This window comes from Dendropsophus ebraccatus, chromosome 6, assembly GCF_027789765.1.
Source record: "Dendropsophus ebraccatus isolate aDenEbr1 chromosome 6, aDenEbr1.pat, whole genome shotgun sequence".
Classification (NCBI taxonomy): domain Eukaryota; kingdom Metazoa; phylum Chordata; class Amphibia; order Anura; family Hylidae; genus Dendropsophus; species Dendropsophus ebraccatus.
In genome coordinates this window covers 66,129,077-66,157,003 of record NC_091459.1, presented here as the reverse complement: position 1 = coordinate 66,157,003, position 27,927 = coordinate 66,129,077, and the positions used below count along the sequence as shown (strand labels likewise).

At 46.7% G+C, this 27,927-nt stretch overlaps 1 protein-coding gene across 1 annotated transcript in view; it reads right to left on the bottom strand.

Moving 5' to 3' along the window:
• The window catches only part of BDH1 (3-hydroxybutyrate dehydrogenase 1), a 34,175-nt gene extending 6,415 nt beyond the window's left edge, over positions 1-27,760 (bottom strand). Inside the window, exons 1-4 of the mRNA XM_069975080.1 lie at positions 27,718-27,760; positions 24,924-25,025; positions 17,218-17,287; positions 6,861-6,968 (exon numbers count right to left, since the gene is read on the bottom strand). Coding sequence (XP_069831181.1) covers positions 6,861-6,968; positions 17,218-17,287; positions 24,924-25,025; positions 27,718-27,731 — 294 coding nt within the window. The 5' untranslated portion in view covers positions 27,732-27,760. The remainder of the gene's footprint in view (positions 1-6,860; positions 6,969-17,217; positions 17,288-24,923; positions 25,026-27,717) is intronic.
• Positions 27,761-27,927: the final 167 nt, after the last annotated feature.

Here is a 27,927-nt window from a genome sequence, read left to right as displayed (position 1 = left end):
TTGTACAAGGATCTGGACTTTTCTGCAGATGGCTACAAGGTTGCTACCTCTGAGGGTGGTCCCTGGGTAAAGCACCCAGGCGTCAAGCAGAAGTCGTGTGCTGGCAGTATACTATTATAGTTAGGGGCAGGTAGACAAGGGCACACAAGTTCATAGTAAACAGCTCCCCTGATGTGCAAAAGCACAGCTTGGCTCAGCCCCGTCACTAATAAATAACACCCCAAGGTTGCTAGTTCATGCTTACAGTCAGTTGAGAAGCAGAGGCCTGTATATTCAATGCAAGCCGAGCCACGCAAGTACAGAAAGTGGTTTAAGGCCACTGGAAGAAGATAACATAAATGCACATGCGCCACCTGATATCTACAAAGCCCCTGTGCAACATTTCAATACATGAGTAGGGTGAAATGTACAGGTTTCGACCAGTCAATGAATGACTGTGGGTATGAACTAGCAGCGTAGGAATGTTACTTATTAGTAAAGGCGCCACACCTGCTTCTGCAGTCCAGGGGAACGCTTTTAGACCTCATCTACATATTAAACAGCTTATCTTGGTGCTGGAGCAGTTGAAAGCAATAAAGGTGACAACTGCTGAAGCAGGGCGAGCAGCCCTTTTCTACACACTCTTTAGTTTATGCTGCAAAAGGCTACTGGCAGATAACTATGTCCAGTCCATTTAACGGCATATGTCACAAACATCTAATTCCCGATCGGCATGCAGTAGTGCCTGACAATGAAAGATCGGGTTACTGTGAATGCATCCCATGCTGGCCAAGTTCTGTGCACAAGGGCTTGTATGTAGCCCAGCTGTAGTGAAATGTATCCGTATAACCCCATCTTGATTATGCAAATGGTGTGTAATTTGCACATGTACACCATTAGAAAGTGAGATCATGACTGGTAACCTTTAAACCAGGGGCGTAGCTAGGGGTTCAGCCTAGGGGAGGCGAGTGAGGCTGAGTGGGCCCCCAACCAACGTTACCCATAGGGAACCCCAGCAGGTGACAAGGATTTTTTTGAATAATAAAGGGTATATTCTTCTACATTTTTTATAGTGAATAAGGATAAAGAGCAGTGTAAGAGGCTTCTACATCTGGAATATAGAGCCACAAAAAAAGTAAAAGTGCTTAAGATTAGAAAAATATAGCTGCCTTCTTCCACAGACAGCACCACTCTTGTCCTCAGTTTGATTCTCCTGATGGCTGCAACCTGTGGGTGACAACCATCAGCCCTGAAGTTCCAGCAATACATCTGTCTACAGCGGCAGGTATCGGAGGATTGTACTACAACTCCCAGCATACCCTGAGGGCTGCAGACTGTCAACCAGGGGACGTCTTCTCTGAACGGAGTTCTTCCCTTTTCATCTTCTTCTCCATCTGTCCTGGGCCATTATGAGGACTTCTCCGAGCCACGAATCCACAGAATCTGCCAGATAGACATATTAGGCTCCACACTCTGTCATCATCCTCATCTCTCTACACACTGCACATCTGTATTGGTCGCTTTACACCCTTGTTTAGTGGGTAGGCTGACTCTTATAGATGGCTCCCCCCTGTATTGCCCCCTTATAGATGTCCCCCCCCCTGTATTACCCCCTTATAGATGGCTACCCCTGTATCCCCCCCCCTTATAGATGGCTCCCCTCCCCTGTATTCCCCCTTATAGATGGCTCCCCCTGTATCCCCCCCCAGATAAATGGCTCCCCTCCCCTGTATTCCCCCTTATAGATGGCTCCCCTCCCCTGTATCCCCCCTTATAGATGGCTCCCCCTGTATCCCCCCTGTATTCCCCCCTTATAGATGTCTCCCCTCTCCTGTATTCCCCCTTATAGATGGCTCCCCCCCTGTATCTTCCCCTTATAGATGGCTTCCCTCCCCTGTATTCCCTCCTTATAGATGGCTCCCCTCCCCTGTATCCCCCCCTTATAGATGGCTTCCCTCCCATGTATTCCCCCCTTATAGATGGCTCCCCTCCCCTGTATTCCCCCCTTATAGATGGCTCCCCTCCCCTGTATTCCCCCCTTATAGATGGCTCCCCTCCCCTGTATTCCCCCCTTATAGATGGCTCCCCCCTGTATCCCCCCTTATAGATGGCTCCCCTCCCCTGTATTCCCCCCTTATAGATGGCTCCCCCTGTATCCCCCCCTGTATTCCCCCCCTTATAGATGGCTCCCCCCCTGTATCCCCCCTTATAGATGGTTTCCCTCCCCTGTATTCCCCCCTTATAGATGGCTCCCCTCCCCTGTATTCCCCCTTATAGATGGCTCCCCCCCTGTATCCCCCCCCCCTTATAGATGGCTCCCCTCCCCTGTATTCCCCCCTAATAGATGGCTCCCCTGCCCTGTATTCCCCCCTTATAGATGGCTCCCCCCTGTATCCCCCCCTAATAGATGGCTCCCCTCCCCTGTATTCCCCCCTTATAGATGGCTCCCCCTGTATCCCCCCTGTATTCCCCCCCTTATAGATGGCTTCCCTCCCCTGTATTCCCCCCTTATAGATGGCTCCCCTCTCCTGTATTCCCCCTTATAGATGGCTCCCCTCTCCTGTATTCCCCCTTATAGATGGCTCCCCCCCCTGTATCCCCCCCTTATAGATGGCTCCCCCCCCCTGTATTCCCCCCTTATAGATGGCTCCCCCCCCCCTGTATTCCCCCTTATAGATGGCTCCCCCCCTGTATTCCCCCCTTATAGATGGCTCCCCCCCTGTATCCCCCCCCTTATAGATGGCTCCCCTCCCCTGTATTCCCCCCTTATAGTTTGCCCCCTGCACAGATTAAAAAAAACAAACACACAACTCACCTAACAAGCGCTCCCCCGTCGCTGCTGTCCTCTCTTCTTCTGCCCCCGGCTGATGCGTCTCTCCCTGGGGGATTCCCGGGCAGCGCACACATCCGGAAGCTGAGTGTGCGCCCGGGCCGGGACTTCCGGTACAGGAAGTCCCAGCGACGAGCTCTAAGGTTCCTGACACGTGCGCTCCCTGGGAATCCCCCAGGGAGCGACGCATCAGACGGGGGCAAGATTGCCTCTTGCTACAGCAAGCAAGACCGTGCTTGCGATCGCAAGAGAGGCATAAAGGACGGGGTGGGCGCTGCAGTTCGGGGGGCGTGCGCCGATGCGGAGCGCAGCCTCTTGTGTCTGGAGGCATAACGCTGCCTCCGGCCACAAGAATGATTGACACAGCCAGGAGCCAATGGCTCCTGATGCTGTGTCAATCACATCCTGGCCCAGTCGGAACTGTATGCGTTCATTAGGAGTGCGAGCGCATACAGTTCCGGCCACTACTGACGTGTTAATGCTGTCTGCAAAAGCAATAGCTTTTGCAGACAGCATTAACTGTCTGAGACCTCAGTGGGCCCCTGTCTGAGTGGGCCCGGGAGCGACCGCCCCCCTTGCCCCCACCAAATTTCGCTACTGCTTTAAACTCACCTTTTTTGCAGATTGTAGATTTATACCTCCATAGAACTGGATGAATATAAGGTGAACATAGCCAACCTTGATAAAACCAATGACCACTGGGCAACCTCTCATTCTATCCACTAGTGATATATAATTAATGTATTACACATGTTCTTATAGCTATTAGAACAAAAATATCTTTTGAATTAAAAATAGGCAAAAATCCTACCACCAATAAACTCTATAAGCTCTTTAAGAAACAAATTAATATGACCAAGTGTCATCCAAGTGTTATGGGATATAAGTGACATGTTAAAGGGAATCTGTCAGCACCGGGGCCCTACCTAAGGTGCTGACAGTGTGCTGTAGCTGGCAGTCCCCTAGTAAGCATGGTGCATTTTGGCAATTTGTACGTCGAGTGGATTATGCAAAATCTCAGGTCTCCTACTGTAATGAAGAGTCAAGGATGAGTTGTTTGGGCCACTCTCTGGCACACCTCACCACTCCATCCTCCTCCCTCTTTATGAATAATCAATGCTGCCCGGCCTCCTGCTCGCTCAGCTGTCAGTTAGTGTCTCTGCTGCCCAGCCTCCTGCTCACTCAGCTCTCAGCCAGTGTCTCTGATTTGCAGATTAGTCTTCTGTAGGCAGTTTATGTCTGAAAGAAAGAATATAGTTGAATCTCTGATACCAAATGTGTTGGACCTGTGGTCTAAGGGTAACTTTCCTGTCTGGAGACCTGTCAGCTGTTCATTCTTTGGTTCAAATCCCTGTTAAAATTTGGTGGACAGTTGCCATGTAATGGAAAATAATTGCTGTTATTTTAAAACAATGGCCGTTGTTTTGAAATAATGGCCATTATTTGCTATTAAATGAGAGCCATCCACAAAATTTCAACAGTGTACGAACATAGCCTAGGTTTTCAATCTATTCCTGGTTTTGGTTGCAAAATACAGAGCAAAAATACTGAGTGTGAACATAGCCTTAAAAATGATACAATAATGAGAAAAAAGAAGAAGATAAATACATATATTTCATTTCCATCAGGGGATTTGAACCAAAGAATGAAATGCTGGCAGGTCTGTAGACAGATGAGTTACACCTAGACCAGAGCTTCAACACATTTGGGTTCAGAGATTCAACTATAGCTAAGTGTTTATTTTAGACGTAAACTGCCTAAAGAGGACTGATCTGCAATCAGAGACATTGGCTGACAGCTGAGTTAGCAGAAGGCGGGGCAGCATTGATTATTCTTTTAGAGGACGGAGGAGGAAGGAGTGGTGAGGAGTGCCAGAGTGTGGCACAAACGACTCCAGTTTGACACTTCATTAGAGTACGATTGTGCATAATCTACTGCATGAAACATTTATCAAAAGGTACCATGCTCACTAGGGGTCTGCCAGCTACAGCACACTGCCAGCACCTTAGGTAGTGCTCTGGTGCTGACAGCTTCCCTTCCCTTTCCCATTCTGCAGGTTAATACAATTAGAATTTTCCTGTGTGCTTTTATTTTGACAGTGTCACCAAAGCGGGACCTAGCTTCCATTGAGCCCCCTCTCCCTGCCTTTTTCCAGTACTGTTATCCACATTCTTACTGTGATGAGGCAGGGAGAGGGGGTTCAACAAGCGCTTAGTGAAACCAAAAAGTGGTGTGAGTAAAGTATCACTTTAAGGCGACACCAAATTTATATCGTAATATATTATACAACAGATTTTACAACTTTTTTTATATTGTTTTACTTGCACAATTAAAACACTTAAAGGGGCTGTCCCAAGATTACAACTTATCACCATAAACAGGATAGGCTAGAAATGATTGGTCCTGACCCTGTTTGTGGCAGCTATGTATATGCACTGCAATTCTAGTTAAACTCTAAGGGCCCTATTACACCAAAAGATGTCTTACAGATTATCTGACAGATTTTTTTCAGCCAAAGTCAGGAACGGTCTATAAACAGAGAACAGGTCGTAAAGATAAGACTGAGATTTCTCCTCTTTTCAGATCCATTCCTGGCTTTGGCTGAAAAAAATCTGACAGATAATCTGTTGGTGTAATAGGGCCTTAAAGGACTCTAAAGATAGTGGATAAGATAGGAGAATATAGTGCCCGGCTATGATTTGGCCTTTGGCTGCCATGGCAACTATTGGAAACCCATGATCACATGCGAGGTTGATGATAGGCAACAAAAGGGGCACCCTTATGCTGCGTTTACACGGAACGATTATCGTGCGAATTTGCACGGTAACGGTCGAATTTGAACGTTAATCGTACGTGTAAACGCAGCAAATGATCAAACGACGAACGAGAAATCGTTCATTTTGATCTTTCAATATGTTCTCAAATCGTCGTTGATCGTTCGCAAAAAATTCTCAGATCGTTCCGTGTAAACGGTCGGCGCGAAAGTCCGCCCGGCCCCCTGCTCATCCGCAGCCCGGCCATGCATCCTACAGCCCCCTGCGCCGGCTCGATCGCCACCCCCGCCGGCCGATCAGCACCCCCGCCGGCCGATCAGCACCCCCGCCGCTCTGATCGCCACCCCCGCCGCCTTGATAGCCCCTGCCGCCCCGGCCACGAGCATACCTTACCAGCTCGGCGTAGCGGGTGTTAGAAATTCCCAGCTCCCCTCTTCAGTGCATTGATTGGCTGAAGAGGGGAGCCGGGAATTTCAAACAGCTCCTCTTCAGGCAATCAAGCCGGCAGGGGGGGGGGGCTGTAGGACGCAGGGGTGGGCTGCGGGCAGGGGGCCGGGCAGCGGGCGAGCGATCTTAAAACGATCGCAAAACGATTTTTCCGTACGATATATGGTACCGTCTAAATGCTGATCGTTATGTAAAGAAAAACGTTACTCCGACATCGTTAATCGTACGATCGTGCGAATTATCATTTCGTGTAAACGTAGCATTACCCTGTAAACTATACAGAAGTAGCAGTTAGCATTTACAGGGTTGAACTGCTAAATCAAGTACTAGTACTTTTCTCAGCAGTTTTGGCTAGTTCTTGTCTGACAGATTACTTTCTCTGACAATTCTATGGGCTCCGCATTGAGCCCACGCAATCCCCAACATCATGCTGCTCAGGATAATCTATAATCGTTCCATGTAATACGGCCTTTTTTCTAGTGTCAAATATTTGTTAATTGGTTTCAAATTTCCAATATGTATAGATCAGTACATATACACTATATATATACACACACACACACTCACAGGGGGTAATTATGGGTCATTGTGTTAATAAGTTGCATGCACTCAATTGCACAGGAATGAGCAAATTAAGTTTTCTCCTTCGCCTTTTGAGTAAAAATTTGCACAAAAACGTGTGCCTGGGGATAAACTGCTGCACACTATGCACAATATCTACTGGATGTAGATATACATTTTTAGTTTTTGCCCAGGGCCACAGTTTGGCTAAAACCGGCCCTGCATATACACTAGTACACTAGTAATAAGTCTGCAATGTATGAACAAACCTTCAACAGACATCCTGCAAACACAGTGAATCCTTTGCTGTGGAGATGTTTAGCTAATGAAAATCCAAATCCTGAATCACATCCTGTGACAAGCACTGCCTTGTTGCCCTGCAAAAATAAAATAGACATTTTATCTACAAACAGACAAATTCTGTATATTTTCAATTCAGTAATTCATGTGGTGTTCTGAACAACTAATAAAAAAGAGAAGTACCAATAGCAACTAACCATTCAAAAACTGTATTAAAAACTGATAGATAGTGACCAGCCCTCTAGGTATCCCCAGCATACAATACGGTATGGGATAAACGATGGATTAAGAATTTAATAATAGTTTCAAGGCTACATTAAGCAAGAAAACAATAAATACATATAATTGGAGGACAATACCACAGAGCCCTTGTGAAAGTACAACAATAATGTTAAAAACACTGAAAAAAAAATACTTAAAAAATATGTAATTTTTTTTCCTTTTTTCTAAAATATAAAAAAAAGCATGAAATAAGTAAATAGCAGCAAATATGAGCAAAAAAATAATAAAATTGAAACATAGATTAAGCCCAGAGCCTTTTGTTAATTCATTTATGGCTGTGCTGGTTCTAATTCAGAGTTCTTGAATGTCCAAACAGTGTTGTTGCAGTTCCAGCTGAATTGTGTAATACAATGCAATAATGTCTAGGACCGTGATGGCGAACCTATGACACATGATGACAGTGGTGGGGTCAGGCCGCTAAGCTGTCTTGGAGGCTTGCATGCAGCCACATACTTTTCTGTAAGTGGCCGCGTGTCAGCGACTATGGCTACGCCATATGACAGTGCTGACACATGGCGTAGCCATAGTCGCTGACACGCGGCCGCTTACAGAAAAGTATGTGGCCGCATGCAATCCTCCAAGACAGCTTAGCGGCCTGACCCCACCACTTATTCCCCGCCCCAGTAGCTGCGTACGCCCGGCCGCATCAGTGCCGCGCTCCTGCCCCGTCTTGCTCCTGCCTCCAGCCCATCTTGCTCCAGTCTCCAGTTGCCACAGCCCTTATCCTGGACCGCAGCAGTATTGTTAGTGTGTGTGGGGAGGGATGGGGGTAAGGCGGTCAGGTGGGGTAGTGTGTATGTGGCTATGGGGGTCAGGTAAGGTAGTGTGGGGGGGATGGGGGTCAAGTGGGATAGTTTTTATGTATTTGTGTGGAAGGGTCAGGTGGGGTAGTGTGTGTGTGGAAGGGTCAGGTGGGGTAGTGTGTGTGTGGAAGGGTCAGGTAGGGTAGTGTGTGTGTGTGGTTTGTAGTTTACTTCACACAATAATTATTTTTTTGTTTATTAAGTACAGTTATATACCACAATTACATATTTTTGTTATTTAAAATTATAAATATCGCAAAAATATGGTGTTTTTTCTCAAAATGAGATAGCATCCGAGTTATGCTTGTTTCTTCGCTGAATACTGACACACCAAGCTCAAAAGATTGCCAGTCACTGGTCTAGGACAAACGTATTAAGATTGAGTGGCTTCAGTAAGCATGCAGATACTTGTGCAGTATTATTTCAGCTTAGCTGTATGTGATAGCCAGTAAGTGCCGATGCTCGTTTGTTCTAAGGGGACATGAAGTATAAATTGTACTACTGCACCTCTCACCAGTCTGAAAGGATCCTGTTGAGGCACTTCTCCTCGTGGGTCCCGGTGTTCCAGTCCTCTGTACGCGGGGAAAATGAAACTGGTAGTCTCTCTCTGGTGTTGGGCGGATCGTGACGCAACTCCGCTAGTTTGTAAAACGCCTGGGCTGCTGGAGCTAGGTATCAGGCTGAAAGGAATGTGCTGTTTATGAGCAGAGTTTGTATGCAAGTTGTACTGGGTTATGCCAGACGCGTTTCAGGGTATGTTCCCTTTCATCAGTGGCCAAAGTGTGTATATACATTAGCTGTTTCTGGTTTAAATGTTCTTGTGTAATGGCCCAGAACGGTATTTATTGTCAGGCGTCTGGAAATGTATTGTTGCTATTGGCAACCTTAGACAGTCTGTATTAGGGCCTATGTATTTGCTGCTCTTCCTTAGCTCTCTTGTAGTGGTATTGTTTTCTGGTATGTATTTATTTAATATGTTGTTATGTATTAATCTCTAATGAGAAAAGTGTTGAGCTTGATCAGTGCTCCTCCCCTGCAACCTATCACACTTTAGTGATTGGCCAGGGGGAAGTTAGCTCCGCCCACCTCCTACCCAGAGGGGCTGTGCGGTCTTGTCAAGTGTCAGTTGGTAGTCTGGCATTGCCAGAGTCACATCTAACCTCCCTACGTCACCTCAGTAATCCTGTCAGACTCCATCCTCAGTCCCCTAACCTGTATCTAGTCAGCCGTAAGGACTAATACGTGTCTTCAAAGTCTCAGCAGGAAATCCTCTGTATTTATTAGTGCCTGCTGTCAGATTGGTGAAGTGATAGAGGGTCTCCCATTCACCGTCCACATCTTCCTGGCTTCCAAGTCAGTGTGTCCATGCGTCTTCCTCCTACATGATAGCGAGCGTTGACAGCGTCAAGTCTCTTCAGTAACTTCAAGTACCTATTCACACGTACCTTATAAAGGCAGAAAGCTATAAAGTCCCTGGAACAGGTCTGTCTCTCTGAAATCCTATTTATCCACCAAGTCTAAGCTATAGTAACCAAGGTAACCCTCCCCCTGAAGCTAAGGACGCTGATCAAGCCAACAGTTTACCATCATCAGATGCCCCTGTATTGGATTGTATATAGTTATCCTTCAAGTAAAGTCTTGATATACTTTGACCGCTATTGTGTGAAGACTTTTATTAAAAACTAGAAAATGTACCCGGAGCTGCCCGGGTATAAAGTGTCAGTGTGTTAATTAGATTTGTTCTAAGGTGCCCAGGAGGCCAAGCTAAAGGTATTGTTTCATCTGAGTTAATCAGTGGAATTAGGGTATACCTGTAGTGCATAGTTGGAGGGGTTCTGTATACCCACAATGTATAGTTTTTAGGGGTCTCGCATATCTGTAGTGCATAGTTAGGGGGGGCTGTATACCTATAGTGTATATTTGGGGGGGTCCTGTATACCTGTAATGTGTAGTTGGGGGGGCTGTATACCTGTAGTGTATAGTTGAGGGAGGTCCTGTATACCTGCAGTGTACAGTTGGTGAAGGTCCTGTATACCTGTACTTTATAGTTCGGGGGTCCTGTATACCTGTAGTATATAGTTGGTGCTGTATACCTGTAATGTATAGTTGGTGGAGTTCCTGTATACCTGTAGTGTATAGTTTTGGGGTCCTGTATACCTGTAGTGTATAGTTTGGGGTCCTGTATACCTGTAGTATATAGTCGGTGGAGGTCCTGTATACCTGAAGTATATAGTTGGTGGAGGTCCTTTATACCTGTAGTGTATAATTTTGGGGTCCTTTATACCTGTAGTGTAAAGTTTGGGGTCCTGTATACCTGTAGTATATAGTTTTGTGGAGGTCCCGTGCACCTGTAGTGTATAGTTTTGGGGTCCTGAATACCTGTAGTGTCCTGTATACCTGCAGGGTTGTATTTACCCGTATGGCAGTGTTATTCAGTCACAGTGTGTCGGTATTGGTCATGTCTGGTATGGCGGTGTAATCCAGTCACAGTATGGCGGTATTGGTCAGGTCTAATGTGGCGGTGTTATCCAGTCACGGTATGGTGGTATTGGTCAGGTCTGGTATAGCGGTGTTATCCAGTCACAGTATGGCAGTATTGGTCAGGTCTGATATGATGGTGTTATCCAGTCACAGTATGGCGGTATTGGTCAGGTCTGGTGTGGCGGTGTTACCCAGTCACAGTTTGCCGGTATTAGTCAGGTCTGGTATGGCAGTGTTATCCAGTCACAGTATGGCGGTATTGGTCAGATCTGGTATGACAGTGTTATCCAGCACAGTATGGCAGTATTGGTTAGGTCTGGTGTGGCAGTGTTATCCAGTCACAGTATGGCGGTATTGGTCAAGTCTGGTATGACAGTGTTATCCAGCACAGTATAGCAGTATTGGTTAGGTCTGGTGTGGCAGTGTTATCCATTCACAGTATGGCGGTATTGGTCAGGTCTTATATGACAGTGTTATCCAGTCACAGTATGGCGGTATTGGTCAGGTCTGGTATGACAGTGTTATCCAGTCACAGTATGGCGGTATTGGTCAGGTCTGGTGTGGCGGTGTTACCCAGTCACAGTTTGCCGGTATTGGTCAGGTCTGGTATGGCAGTGTTATCCAGTCACAGTATGGCGGTATTGGTCAGGTCTGGTATGACAGTGTTATCCAGCACAGTATAGCAGTATTGGTTAGGTCTGGTGTGGCGGTGTTATCCATTCACAGTATGGCGGTATTGGTCAGGTCTGGTATGACAGTGTTATCCAGTCACAGTATGGCGGTATTGGTCAGGTCTGGTGTGGCGGTGTTACCCAGTCACAGTTTGCCGGTATTGGTCAGGTCTGGTATGGCAGTGTTATCCAGTCACAGTATGGCGGTATTGGTCAGATCTGGTATGACAGTGTTATCTAGCACAGTATGGCGGTATTGGTCAGGTCTGGTATGGCAGTGTTATCTAGTCACAGTATGGCGGTATTGGTCAGGTCTGGTATGACAGTGTTATCCAGCACAGTATAGCTGTATTGGTTAGGTCTGGTGTGGCGGTGTTATCCATTCACAGTATGGCGGTATTGGTCAGGTCTGGTATGACAGTGTTATCCAGTCACAGTATGGCGGTATTGGTCAGGTCTGGTGTGGCGGTGTTACCCAGTCACAGTTTGCCGGTATTGGTCAGGTCTGGTATGGCAGTGTTATCCAGTCACAGTATGGCGGTATTGGTCAGATCTGGTATGACAGTGTTATCTAGCACAGTATGGCGGTATTGGTCAGGTCTGGTATGGCAGTGTTATCCAGTCACAGTATGGCGGTATTGGTCAGGTCTGGTATGACAGTGTTATCCAGCACAGTATGGCGGTATTGGTCAGGTCTGGTATGAGTGTTATCCAGTCACAGTATGGCGGTATTGGTCAGGTCCAGTGGCGTAGCGACCATGGTCGCAGCGGTCGCTGCTGCGACCCAGCCCGCCACGGAGAGGGGCCCGCGGCCCCTCTCCCTGTATCCTCTGCGCCCGCCGCTCCGCTCTCCAGGACGGCCCCCGGCTGACGCTGGCTCCCTCCTTTCATCCCCTGTGCCCCTGCAGCACACGCATCAGGGAGCTGTGTACACCGGGGCTGTTACTTCCGGGTCAGGGAGCGCTCCCTGACCCGGAAGTAAAAGCCCCCGCGCACACTGACCTTCCTGGTGCATGTGCTGCAGGGGAATCCCGGGGACACCGCCAGGTAGTGGAGCATCGGCCGGGAGTTCGGGAGTGCGGAGCGGCGGGCACAGGGGATGAAAGGAGGGAGCCAGCGTCAGCCGGGGGCCGTCCAACACAGATGAGAAGGGAGCTGCAACGGGGGAACGAGGTTAAAGGTGAGTTGTTGTTGTTGTTTCCCCCCCCCCCCTTTTGTTTTTATCTACTTGACAAGGGGGCATATACAGTGGGGGCAACACAGTGGGGGCATATACATGGGGGCAACATGGTGGGAGCATCTACATGGGAGGGATGTATACGAAGACAACACAGTGGGGGCATATGCATGGGGGGCAACATAGTGGGGGCATATACATGGGGGGGTAACATGGGGGGATGTATAAGAAGACAACACAGTGGGGGCATATACATGGGGGTAACATAGGGGGGGTATTTATAAGAAGACAACACAGTGGGGGCATATACATGGGGGGAATGTATAAGAAGACAACACAGTGGGGGCATATACATGGGGGGAATGTATAAGAAGACAACACAGTGGGGGCATATACATGGGGGGAATGTATAAGAAGACAACACAGTGGGGGCATATACATGGGGGGGAATGTATAAGAAGACAACACAGTGGGGGCATATAAATGGGGGTAACATAGGGCGGGTATGTATAAGAAGACAACACAGTGGGGGCATATACATGGGGGTAACATGGGGGGGTATTTTTTAAGAAGACAACACAGTGGGGGCATATACATGGGGGGATGTATAAGAAGACAACACAGTGGGGGCATATACATGGAGGGTATGTATAAGAAGACAACACAGTGGGGGCATATACATGGGGGGATGTATAAGAAGACAACACAGTGGGGGCATATACATGGGGGGTATGTATAAGAAGACAACACAGTGGGGGCATATACATGGGGGGATGTATAAGAAGACAACATAGGGGGTATGTATAAGAAGACAACACAGTGGGGGCATATACATGGGGGGTAACATAGGGGGAATGTATAAGAAGACAACACAGTGGGGGCATATACATGAGGGGGAAAGTATAGGAAGACAACACAGTGGGGGCATCTACAAGGGGAGGAAACATAAGGAAGGCATCTATATGGGGGAAAAGATAAGGGGGACAACACAGAGGGGACCATTTAAAAGGGGGGACTACACTGAGAGGGGCTGTCAAGAGATGCACATGGGGGCCATATATATGGAAGACTGAACAAGGGGCCATCTCTACACAGAGGGGGGCATATACTATAAGGGGGGGGGGGGGGTAACAGAGTCAGCCTACCCACTAACTGAGGGTGTAAAGGGGCCAATACAGATGTGCAGTTTGTATAGAGATGAGGATGGTGACAGAGTGAGGAGCCTAATATCTCTGTCTGGCAGATTCTGTGGATTCGTGGCTCGAAGAAGTTCTCATAATGGCCCAGATGGAGAAGATGATGAAAAGGGAAGAACTCCGATCAAAGAAGACGTCCCCTGTGAGTCACCTGATGTAGATGCACTGTAATGTATATGGTGTACAGAACCTGTGTAGAGCTGGGTCTGCCTCTTCTGGATGAGGTGATAGTGATCTGTGTACAGTGGATGTTATTCGGTACCAGCGGTGGTATTAGTCAGTATGTGGTGGTGTTAGTCAGTAGCAGCAGTGGTGGTAGTATGTGGTGGTATTAGTCAGTATTGGTCTCAGTATACTGGATTTGGTCAGTAACAATATGGTGGTGATGGTAGTGGTTGTGGTGTGGCGGTAATATTTGCGCCTTGGTAATATTGGTCTCAGTATACAGGATTTGGTCAGTAACAGCATGGCGGTAATATGTATGGTGATTATATTTCCATCCTATATACTGGTATTATTGGTAATATCAGTCTTTATCTATCTATCTATCTATCGCATAGCTTGGTCAAGGAAGGGGGGGGGGGGGCCAAGTTGAACTCTTGCACCAGGGCCCAAGGGACATTAGCTACGCCCCTGGTCAGGTCTGATATAACAGTGTTATCCAGCCACAGTATAGCGGTATTGGTCAGGTCTGGTATGACAGTGTTATCCAGTCACAGTATGGCGGCATTGGTCAGGTCTGGTGTGGCAATGTTACCCAGTTACAGTTTGGTATACTTGTAGTGCCCTGTATATACATGTACTGTATAGATGGAGTAGGGGGGTCTACCAGTAATTTCTGTGGATGTTGTGAGGCAGCTTCCCTAGCAACCATTGCTCCCTGTGAAAATGAAAGCAGTAATCCTATTGGTTGCTAAGGCTCCAACTGCCGTGTCTGCTGCAGCTAATTATATCACCTGTGTTTGCAGTGAGGAGATTTTCCCATTCATCTCTATGGGGCACCGCTCTTTCCCCTCCCCCTCCCCGCCTGTACATCTGGCGGGGACGGGACCTTCGCAATAACCTTCCCAGGCACCCAATGTATCTGTGTGCCAAATTTGGGGTCAAACGGTTCAGGCGTTTGCAAATCTATAGAGGACAGACAGACAGACAGACAGACTTTGATTTTTATGATATAGATTATATGTCCCTGCGTGTATGCTGAAGAAGACAAGGGCCCCAGCACCCTCGGACCCCGCCGTGACAGGAAGGTTTCAGAAGATGAGCCCTAAGGTTGCACTACACCACCCAGCAACACAATACCCTCAGCATATTACAATAATACCACCAAAGGGACATGATAATTTTTCTTGGCATCATGCATAGGACATTATACTTGGGTATGGAAATAGCTGCAAACAGTGTGCAAACAGCTCCCAGCTCACCGACTCAGCAAACAGCAAAATGACCAGTAATTTGGCACGAGGACATAACTGTACGTCCTCGCGCGGCGACCCCGCTCTGAACCGCCGCGGTCCCAGGTGCCTCATGTAGTCCGGGGCTGCGGCTATTAGCGGGCACGGTCCGATCGCCGTGCCCGCTAATAAGGTAATCAGATGCAGCTGTCAAAGATGACAGCTGCATCCGATTACCGGATCCAGCGCTTCCCTGGTGTCTAGTGGCGGAGATCGCTCCCCCGGGACGTCATCCCGGAGGAGTGATCTCTGTGTGTGGTGCCGGACGGGGTCTCCGCCAAGATGGCGCTGATCCCGGCTCGGCACTCGTTTGTTTTCGGCTGCAGCAGCCAAAAGCAAACGAGTGCCTATCTCATCGATCTATGCTGTATAAGTATATACAGCATAGATCAATGAGTGATCAGTGCACTTATACTAGAAGTCCCCCAGGGGGGCTTCTAGTATAAGTGTAAAAGTAAAAAAAAAGTGTTAATAATAAAAAAAAAACCTCCCCTAATAAAAGTCTGAATCACCCCCCTTTTCCCAGGTTATAAATAAAAATAAATAAATATACATGTTTGGTATCGCCGCGTGTGTAATCGCCCAAACTATTAATTAATCACATTCCTGATCTCACACGGTAAACGGCTTAAGCGCAAAAAAATCCCAAAGTGCAAAATGGCGCATTTTTGGTCACATCAAATCCAGAAAAATTGTAATAAAAAGCGATCAAAAAGTCGCATATGCGCGATTAAGGTACCGATAGAAAGAACACATCATGGCGCAAAAAATGACACCTAACACAGCCCCATAGACCAAAGGATAAAAGCGCTATAAGCCTGGGAATGGAGCGATTATAAGGAACATATATTTGTTAACAACGGTTTGAATTTTTTACAGGCCATCAGATACAATAAAAGTTATACATGTTACATATCGTTGTAATTGTAACGACTTGAGGAACATATACAACAAGTCAGTTTTTCCATAGGACACACAGGGTAAAAACTAACCCCCCCCCCCCCCCAAAAGAAAAAGAATTGTGATTTTATTTTCAATTTCACTGCGCATATAATTTTTTTCTGGTTTCGCAGCATATTTTATGAAAAAAATTCAGCCTGTCATTGCAAAGTACAATTAGTGATGCAAAAAATAAGGGCTCATGTGGGTCTGTAGGTGTAAAAATGCAAGTGCCATGGCCTTTTAGGCACAAGGAGGAAAAAACGAAAATGCAAAAAAACGAAAATTAGCCTGGTCCTGAAGGGGTTAACAGTAATCCGATCCAGTTGGGCTTTTATGAATTGCATACCCAAGAACATTTAAAGCATCCGGCCTGGTACCTGTAAATAGAAGAGCAGCGTACATGGGAACTGGGACACTGTTCAAAAAAAAGACCGCGGCACCGGCTTCCACATGCCGGCACTGTTCTATACATGGGTAATGCTTAAAGCGAATGTACCTAATGGTACATTCGCTTTAAACCAGAAACATTGAATGTATATACATACTCTGTTTGGACACTAGTGAAAGAGAACGTACCCTGAAATGCATCTGGCATAACTCAGTACAACTGAACAGCACACTCCTTTCAGCCTGATACCTAGTTCCAGCAGCCCAGGCACTTTACAAACGAACGGAGCTTCGTTGCACCTGAGTGAGGTCACGATCCACCTGACACCAGAGAGAGGCTACCAGTTTCATTCTCCACGCAGAGGATTGGGACACCGAATTCTTAATTCGTTTGTCCTAGACATTATTGCATTGTATTACACAGTGCTGGAACTGTAACAACACTGTTCAGACATACAAGAACTCAGAATTAGAACCAGCACAACCATTCATGAATTAACAGAAGGCTCTGGACTTTATCTTTGTTTTTCCATTTTATTATTTTTATTATTATTTGCTGATATTAACTTGTGTCATTTTTTTCCCAGTATATTTTGTGTGTGTTTTTAACATTTTTGTAGTACTTTCACAAAGGCCCTGTGGTATTGTCTGCCAATTATAAGCATTTTATTGTTTTATTGCTTTATGCAGCTTTGAAACTATTATTAAATTATTAATCCATCTTTTATCTCATACTGTAATACATGTTGAGGATACCTAGAGGGCTGGTCACTATCTTTATTATTATAATTATATATTTGCATTTGGGTTAGTGGATTCTTTCTCTCTCTTCTGTAATAAAAACTGCAGAACCAGCAGCCTAAAAGCAAAAGAATATAGATAGGTGTGTGTGACTTTATTTTAATGTACTTGTAATGTAATATTACTACATACCCCTTCTGGCTGACTTGCATAGAAGCGGTTTGCAGCTACGGATACAGCGGTAGACAACTTCTGCAGAAATCTATGGAAAAAAGTATACACACATTCATAAAATCTATTTAGATAGAAAAAAAGGGCACATAATATGGACCCTGTGGGGGGAGATTTATCAAACATGGTGTTAAGTGAAACTGGCTCAGGTGCCCCTAGCAACCGATCAGATTCCACCTTTCATTCCTCACAGAATCTGTGGAAAATAAAAAGTGTAATCCGATTGGTTGCTAGGGGCACCTGAGCCAGTTACACTTTACACAATTTTTGATAAATCTCCCCCTGTGTGTTTTTATGTTTGTTTCACTAAATGTACCTATAGGAATTGTAGATTATTTGGTAAACATTTACTAAGGGGTGCACCTGCACCCAGCAGGTGTAGGTTTGTATCATGATTTACGTCTCCTGGCGTACACCAGCAGAACAATGATGGTAAATGTCCCCCATTTTGTACAACTTTGTCTTACTCTTCCCACATCTATAATCCATTGCTATGTATAATGCAGTCAGCCTATTAGGCCCTGCCTCCCTGTCTCTAACTACTTGTTAATGCTGACATCATCATCTAAGGGGTTTAAAAAAAAAAAAAAAGTATACTCCAGCAAAAATCTTTTTCTTTCAAATCAACTGGTTCCAGAAAGTTCTATAGATTTCTATGGGAATTTGCTACTGCTCTGGCAGCAGAGAGAACTGTGTCAGTCTGGAAAGAAAACACCATTTCCTGCAGGACATACAGCAGCTGCTAAGTATGGGAAGACTTGAGATTTTTGAATAGAAGTTAATTACAAATCTATATAACTTTCTGAAACCAGCTGATTTAAAAAATATATATTTTCACTGGAGTACTCCTTTAAATGACTGGGTTAAGAGTTCACTCCAAGGCCAGATGTTAAAGCAAACATAGCCAGCAGCTAATGACCGTGATGTACCACTGGGCCAGTCTGAGGGCCCAAAATCAAACAGCAACCAGGACAGCTGGATTCTACCATGAAAGACCAGAACAAAATTCATGATATGTACATAGAACGCAATGGAAGATACTAAAGGACCAGTGCATATTATAGTACAGATGTTAAAGTAATAATGCATGTACCAAAGACACACAAAGTGCCTGTGCATAGAGTCCTTTACATTCCAATCAGGCACATTTCCCTAGCTTAATAGGCATTTTTAACGTGATTGGTACCCTCTAACGCCCTGTGGGCCAGACTGTGCTCAGTGGAAGGGAGGGAGGGCGTCAATTCTGTGGACTACGTCGATGACCAGCATTGTGGGGGTTTTTTTGGTTTTTTTTGTGGGGATGTTATTTTTTGAATAAAACACTTTTCTCAATTGTGTTGTGTATATTTTTACAGGCTTAGTAGTGGAAGAAGTCTGATGGACGGCATCCATTACCAAGTCGGGGCTTAGTGTTAGCCAGTGTAAAATTGCTAACACTAAGCCCCCCCCCCCCCCCCCCTTATCACCCCAGTACCCACTGCACCAGGGGTACTGAAAAGAGCTGGTCACCAGTAGTCCCGAAGCATCAATACTGGCACTCCTGGATTGGGCGGTAGCAGGCTGGTGTAATTAGGCTGGGGAGGGCCAAGATAAATGGCGCTTTGCACCCTGGTACAACTAGGCTTCTGCGGTTTGGTTTTTTAACCTGGCTGGTGATGAAAATCAGGGGAACCCTATGCATTTTTTTAATTATTTATTTAAAGAAAAAAAAAAATCTAGGTTACCCCTAGTTCCATACCCAGCCAGGTGCAAAAAAAACAAACAGTAGCAGCCTAGTAGTACCAGGGTGAGAAGGGACATTTATTTTGGCCCGCCCCAGCCTAATAATACCAGCCTGCTACTGTTCTTGAAGCACAAGTGTCATCTCAGCCAATCAGCAGCTGAAGAAGTAGTTTCCCTGCTCAGCCGCTGAGGGAGAGAAGAAAGGGAGAAGACCGTGGAGTAAGTTAACCACCCCCCGCCCGCCCCAACAGAGCACAGTTCGGCCTACATGGAGTTACGTTAGCCCCTTGGGGACCAAACTGTGACGTTTTCTGCCCAGAAAAGCGCCACTAAAAACGCAATACACTATGGCTTTTTTTTTTAGTGGAGCAGAAGACTTCCATTGAAGTCTATGTGAGAAAAACACAACAGTTTGGTGAAAAAATGACAAACTCTCTGCCTGCTGCATTTTAAAAAAAATTGCCACAGAGCCTCAAAAACACCAAGGAAGAGAGAAAAACGTCACAATAAAAAACACCATGTGTGTAGGGCAGATCATAAACTTCCATTCACTTCCACCTAACATCTGACCACTGGTGTTTTGCAAAGAAAACAAGGAGGGGGGGGGGGGGGGGCAATAGGGCTGCAAGGGGACATGTCTCTGGCTTTAAGGGGACATTTATTTACCTACAAGGGGCCATGTATCTGCCTACAAAGGGGGGGGGAGGGCGGCTATATGGCTTCAACGGGACTTGTATCTGGCTGCAAAGTGACTTGTGTCTGGCTGCATGGGGAAATATGTGGCTGCATGGGGGCACACCTAGCTAAGGGCATATGAAGCTCCATGGGGCATACCTGTCTGCAAGAGGCATATTCAGCTGCAGGGGGCATACCTGGCTAAGGGGAAAATCTGGCTAGGGGCATATCCAGCTGCAGGGGCCATACCTGGCATCATTAGACATCTGACTGCAGGGGCCATACCACGCAGAAAAGGGCATATGCAGCTACAAGCAGCATATCTGACTCCAGGGGGCATACCTGGCTAAGTGAACACCTGGCTCCAGGGGACATATCCTGCAGCAAGGAGCATACCTATCAGAAAGGGGCATGTGACTGCAGGGGGAATACCTGGCTAGGGACATATCTGGCTGCAGGGGGAATATCCGGCTCCATGGGGAATATCTGGCTGCAAGAGGCATATGTGACTGTAAGGGCATACCTAGCTGAAAGGGGCATATCTGGCTGCAGGGGGCATACCTGGCAACAAGGAGCATATCTGGCTGCTGTGGGCATACTTGGTTGTATGTATCATACCTGTCTAAAGGGGGCATATCTGGCTTAAGGAAGCATTGCATCTAGCTACAGGGTGGGCATTATTACTGGCAACAAGGGCTGTTATTATTGGGAAGGGGGTATTATTACTGGCTACAGGGGGCATTACTACTAGGGAAGAGGGATTTATTATTGAGGAAGGGGGGTATTATTACTGGCTACGGGGGGGCATTATTAGACATTACTACCGGCATTATTACTGGGTTCTACAGATAAGTCACATTGTTATGTGGGGGGGGGGGGGGATCTGATCTGGGAATCAGTTGCTGACTAATACTTTACTCAGAACCTATGGCCGCAGTGCAGTGTCGGACTGGAGTGCTTGGGCCCACCAGGGGAAATTATTCTTGGGGCCCACCCTTCAGCCACTATACTTATCTATGGTAACATTAATAAGGGTCCATTAACACAGTGTGATATGGGGCAGCATAGGGCTGCAAACGATTGCTAATCAGCAGGGCAGGAATACACCGAGATGTGCGGCCAACAACAATGATTTATACAGCTGCACAAAAGATCAAATCAGCCGACTATCGGGCATTTGCGTGTTAGCTGATCTCTGACACTTTTACATGGGGCTTCCTAGGAGCTTTTGTTACCTATAATTGCCCTGTGCAATTGGCTATAAGACAGGTTTCTTTGCATGATAACACTTTATACAGATACAAAAGTCATACAGCTACCAATAACACCAGTATATAAAGAGCAAATATCCCCACACATATTACCGCCATACTGTTACTGACCTCTGTCCTGTATACCAAGACTGATATTACCAATAATACCAGTATATAGGAGGAAAAATAGTATCACCATACATATTACCGCTATACTGGTGCTGACCAAATCCTGTATACTATGACCAATATTACCAGTATACAAGGGGGAAATATTACCGCCGCTACTACTGACTAGTACCACCACATACTGACTTACACCGTCACCGCTGTTACTGAATAAAATCCTCTGTACACAGACCACTATCACCTCATACAGTCATATAGAGGCAGACCCAGCTCTACACAGGCTCTATACACCATATACATTACACTGCAGTTACATCAGGTGACTCACAGGAGACGTCTTCTCTGATCGGAGTTCTTCGCTTTTCATTTTCTTCTCCATCTGCCCTGGGCCATTAGAACTTCTCCGAGCCACGAATCCACAGAATCTGCCAGACAGACATATTAGGCTTCAGACTCTGGCACCATCCTCATCTCTCTACACACTGCACATCTGTATTGGCCCCTTTACTGGTCCCTTGTTCAGTCTTCCATACAGATGGCCCCATGTGCATCTACTATAGTAGAAATCCCCCTATGCGCAGTCCCCCTATAGTAGATGACAACCTCTGTGCATCCCCTATACAAGGGGTAGGGAACCTTGGCCCTCCAGCTGTTGCAAAACTACAACTTCCATCATGCCTGGACAGCCACAGCTAAAGCTGTAGTTTTGCATTAGCTGGAGAGCCAAGGTTCCCTATCACTGCCCAATAGTATATGACCCCCTCTGTGCATGCCCTATTATATACATCCCCCGTGTTGTCTCACCTATAAATGGCTCCCCTATGTTGTCCCCCTTATAAATGGCTCCCCTGTGTTATCCATCCCGCATATACTGTAGATAGCCCCCTTTTGTTGTGCATCCCCCTATACAGCCCCCTTATGTTGTCCATCCCCCTATATAGCCCCCTTCTGTTGTCAATCCCCCTATACAGCCCCTTATGTTGTCCATCCTCCTATATGGCCCCCTTATGTTGTCCATCGCCCTAAACAGCCCCCTTTTGTTGTCCATCCCCCTATACAGCCCCCTTTTGTTGTTCACCCCCCCTATATAGCCCCCTTCTGTTGTTCACTCCCCTATATAGCCCCCTTCTGTTATTCACACCCCTATTTAGCCCCCTTCTGTTGTCCATCCCCCTATATAGCCCCCTTCTGTTATTCACCCCCCTATATAGCCCCTTCTGTTGTTTACCCCCCTATATAGCCCCCTTCTGTTGTCCATCCCCCTATATAGCCCCCTTCTGTTGTCCATCCCCCTATATAGCCCCCTTCTGTTGTTCATCCCCCTATTTAGCCCCCTTCTGTTGTTCACCCCCCTATATAGCCCCCTTCTGTTGTTCACCCCCTATATAGCCCCCTTCTGTTGTTCACCCCCCTATATAGCCCCCTTCTGTTGTTCACCCCCCTAAATAGCCCCCTTCTGTTTTTAATCCCTCTATATAGCCCCCCTTCTGTTGTTAATCCCCCATATAGCCCCCTTCTGTTGTTAATCCCTCTATATAGCCCCCCTTCTGTTGTTAATCCCCCATATAGCCCCCTTCTGTTGTTAATCCCTCTATATAGCCCCCCTCCTGTTGTTAATCCCCCATATAGCCCCCTTCTGTTGTTCACCTCCTATATAGCCCCCTTCTGTTTTTCACCCCCCTATATAGCCCCAGTCTGTTGTCCATCCCCCTATACAGCCCCCTTTCGTTGTCTATCCCCCATATAGCCCCCTTCTGTTGTCCACCCCCTATATAGCCCCCTTCTGTTGTTCACCCCCTATATAGCCCCCTTCTGTTTTTCACCCCCCTATATAGCCCCCGTCTGTTGTCCATCCCCCTATACAGCCCCCTTTCGTTGTCTATCCCCCATATAGCCCCCTCCTGTTGTCCATCCCCATATAGCCCCCTTCTGTTGTCCATCCCCCATATAGCCCCCCTTCTGTTGTCCATCCCCCATATAGCCCCCTCCTGTTGTCCATCCCCCATATAGCCCCCCTTCTGTTGTTCACCCCAATATAGCTCCCCCTTCTGTTGTCCATCCCCCATATAGCCCCCTCCTGTTGTCCCCCTAAAAATAAACAAAAACAACTCACCTTACAACACGCTCCCCCGTCGGTCGCGGGTGTCTTTTTCTCTCTTCACGTCAGATCAGCCGCATCCTGTTGAAGTCGCGAGCAGCACGTCGCCTCTGAGCTCTGTGTGCGCCGCGGCGGCTGAGACTTCCGGTTCACGCTCCCAGCCGGAAGTCCCAGCCACCGCAGCGCACACTGAACTCAGAAGCGACGTGCTGCCCGGGACTTCCCCAGGATGCTGCGGATCTGTCGGGGGCGGGAGCGGAGGTGACACTGACACTCTTGTGATCGCAAGCAAACGCTGCTTGCGGTCACAAGAGTGATTGACAGGGCGGGAAGCCTATGGCTTCTCGCGCTGTCAATCAGCACACTACATTTAACTGGAAGCGATTGTTGCGATCGCTTCCAGTTAAAAAGATAGGTGCCGCACCCGAGTGGGCCCCCCGGGAGCACGGGGCCCCGGCTGGGCTTGCTGACTGGAGACCACATGGCTGCAGTCTCCAGCCCTGTGTCCCCTGACAGGGGGGCGGGGCCCACTCCAGCTCGGGGCCCACCGGGGGCCCAGTCCGAGCCTGCCGCAGTGTGATATCAGCCTTATTAAGGCAACATTTTTAATTTATCACATCCTTGGGGGTACTCAGCTGGAGCATCTTATCACATGGAGGTACTTTACCTAAATAAGGTCGAGAAACACTGCACTACACTGTTGTTGATCCTGTGACAAGTAGTTACACACATATTGCCCCATACTGTAGTAATCAGAGGTGTGTCTTGTAACAAGCTGTGCATAATAACCATTAGCAGAAGGTTATATGACTTCATTACAAATAGGTACATTAATTGTTTACTTACATATTATAAAATATAAATGCACTACGTCAAACGCTGCAGCGTATTTTTCTTTAAACACTCACAACAGCTTTTAAAGAAAAATGTCTGAATAGCATTGTACTTTTTATCGGTAGAAGTTTTTGACATGTATGGTCGGGTTAAAGGGGCATTCCATTAAAACGTAACTTTTGATATGATGTTGCCCCTGGTGAGATTAACAATTCCTTCCATACTTGTTATTTTCTATTTAGCCTCTTTCTCCCAGTTCTGAGCTTCTTCTTTATGCTAAAGACACAAAAATCTGTGTAAGCCTCTATCTCCCCCTCCCCCCCCCCCCTTCCCTTCTGAGACAGCTGATGTAAACAGGTCCCTGATTGGCTTTATCTGAAACATTGGAGCTTCTTTGTAATGCTGGGAGGGATAATCACAGTGAGTTCATCAGCAACTTGATCTCAGATTCACCATCCCAGCATAACAAAAAAGCTACAATGTTACAGATAAAGCAAGTCAGGGACTTGTTTAAAGTGACTGTACCACCAAGCCCAGGCTGAAGCACTGGAGGTGGGCCGACCCACCCTTAGTGGGAGGAAACCCTAGCCCCTCTCTCATAGGGTTCCATTGATTCTAATGGAGTCACGTCATGGAGGGGCTGGAGTTTCTTCCCACTAAGGGTGGGTCGGCCCACCTCCAGTGCTTCAGCCTGGGCCTGGTGGTACAGTCACTTTAAATCAGCTGTCTCAGAGGGGAGAGGGAGACTGAGAGAAAAGCTCACACACAGATTTTGTGTCTTTAGCAGAAACCAGCAGCTCAGAACTGGGGGAAGGAGAGTGACTATATAATAACAAGTATGGAAGGAATTGTTAGCCTCACAATGGGCAAAAACATATGTTTGAGTGGAATACCCCTTTCAGTTCAAGGAATTCAGACCATAGCTGTCAGTAAACCATTTGAGGACTGCTACATACCTTGCATGACTAGCATTGTTCCTGAAGTACAGTGTCCTTGTCGGGACAGTGAAGCAGGTCTTGGCAGCCAGCATTCTCAAACAGTAACTTTCACCTTGATTCCTATAAAAAGAGAGGAACGGCCCTTCCTTATCTGCTATAGATACAGTAGCACAGAGCAGGAAAGTTCTCAGCAAGTAGATTTCGCTGAAGTGACAATTCCGTCTGTTAAAACATATCTGACAAATAAGAATATTATTAAGGGTACGTTCACATGTACTGGATCCGCAGATTTCGCGCTGCGAATTCGCAGCAGATCCATTGTCATTCAACCCCATTGACATTACATACTCGCAGCGGGATTGACATCCTGCTGCGAGTATGTTCATTACGGCTCGGGAGCCATAAGGAGAGAGCTGTGCCCGACAGCAGCAGCACAGCGGAGGGGAGCCTGCACAATCTAACAGTGCTCTGTGCAGGAGGATGGGTGCCGCTCCGCTCCTGCCGCTGGGGGGTTAATTAACATACTCGCAGCGGGATGTCAATTCCGCTTCGAGTATGTAATGTCAATAGGGTTGAATAACAATGGATCCGCATTGTGAAGTCCACTGCAGATATGGTATGTGTGAACGTACCCAAAAAAGGCTATTTACAAAAGATACATGTTGGCTACAATTTATAAAGACTGCAAATTATTGTCTGCCAAAAATGTGATCTTTGAGGTTGGATTTTTTTGTGGTTCACTCTGTTGTTGGGATCTGCCAGTTTAGTCTGGCACAGTGATAGTCGGACATTCATATAATTTATCTAATGTGTATAACCAGCTTTAAAGGTGTTGTCCGGCCTGTAACATATATAGTAAAAAACTATTTCAGGCAAGACAACACAGTTTAAGGGTATATTCACACGAACGGGTCTCGCAGCGAGATTCTCGCTCTGAGCCCGGCAGGTCCTGGCAGTTCCCATACACTACATACTTGCTGCGGTCTAAACGACCGCAGCGAGTATGTAATTTTGCCGCCCTTAAGCCCTTCTGCTCCCCCGCTGTAAGCATACTTTACCTGTCCTTGCTGCATGGGTCCGGCGTCCTGCTCTCCCGTCCGGCCAATCAGTGGCTGCAGCTAGGCAACACACTGATTGGCCGGACGGGAGAGCAGGACGCCGGACCCGTGCAGCAAGGACAGGTAAAGTATGCTTACAGCGGGGGAGCCGGGAGGGAGCAGAAGGGGTTAAGGGCGGCAGAATTACATACTCGCTGCGGTCGTTTAGACCGCAGCAAGTATGTAGTGTATGGGAACTGCCAGGACCTGCCGGGCTCGCAGCGAGAATCTCGCTGCGAGCCCGTTCATGTGAATATACCCTAAAGGGTTATTCCACTGAAACATAACTTTTGATATGCTGCTGCCCATGGTGAGACTAAAAGTTCATTCACTACTTCTTATTATCCTTCCCCCAGTTCTCAGCTGGTGTTTTGTGCTGAAAACACAAAAATCTGTGTGTGAGCCTCTCTCTGTGCCCCCCTCCCTTCTGAGACAGCTGATGTAAACAAGTCTCTGACTGGCTATATCTGCAACATTGTAGCTTCTTTGTAATGCTGATAGGGTTAATCACAGTGAGTTCATCAGCAACTTGACCTTTGAATAACCTTCCCAGACTACACTATTCCTAATAACAGGATCCTGTGAATAAAGGTAGCTGATGGGTGACGGATGCTATAGTATGTCATATATCACTTATACATCATGAGTGTGATGTATCTGCTGAGAGGATGCAATAATAAGCTATAACTGATGTATACAAATGTATGGTATCCATCACAGTATCAGTTATACTGCGTTCCCACTGCATTTAGCCACTCCATCTATGATATATGTCAGCAGCCTATTAAAAAGACCACATTCAGCTAAAGGGCTTTAGTATTTCAAAAGCCCTATTTGAGGACTATTGCTTCTATGAACACTATAAAAAAAATTAAAAAAAAACAGGATCTTGATTATAACCTTGTGCTTCTCCTGCCATATCTAGATCCAGGCTTATCAAAACTTTTTACATTTCTCTGTAACATGTCAAAAGTTTTTATTTATAATGACAAGAACACTTTGGGGCTATTTACACACATACTGTAAATTAAAAGAAAAACCACTAAAATTAGTAATAAAATAAAATAACTTTGAGACTATAATACAGCTGTGCACACTCTGTATAGAATAACGTAATTGATTGTAACCGTCCAATTAATGAACATGCTTTGGCAACATAGTGATCTGTTTCCATCTGTTGACACGCTGTTTTATATTTGCTTAAAATCACAACTGTATTTTTTATATTTTTTACTGGGCAAGAACATTGCCTTAATGGTCTTTTTTTACACATCAGGCCGGGCAGGTAACAAGTCCATTACTTACCTCCCCTGTCCGTAACATCTGCCCCTAACGTAGAAAAAGCCTCCTGATGGTATCATCCAGGCCAATTCAATGAGGATAAATGAAAATTTATTGTTGTAACATATGGGAGCCCTACCTAATCCATATTAAAGAGCTAAAATGATCTGCTCCCCATAGAAAGCAGTGAGCAGCTGAGCCTTTCCTATCTAGGGCTGCACACACCCCATCGCATAGATAATGTATTACACTATATGGAAAGACCAGGGAGAGGGGCCATGTGCAGAAGGAGAGCTACATTATATGGAGCTGTACTATATGTATGCACCATATAATGAGTGTACATAATACATCATGTATTGTGCATACAGGTAGGGCGACTATAAACCTGCATAGCCATGTACCTATGTAACAATGTATATAGCAGCACGTACACAAAGATCTGCATACAAACCTGACGGGGTCCAGGCTGCAGCGTGCACCTGCCCTTGACTTGCACAGCGGCGGGTGAGTAGGGAAGGAGGAGGAGGAGGGGCGGGTGAGTAGGGAGGAGGCGGAGGAGGGGCGGGTGAGTAGGGGAGGAGGAGGAGGAGGGGCGGGTGAGTAGGGGAGGAGGCGGAGGAGGGGCGGGTGAGTAGGGAAGG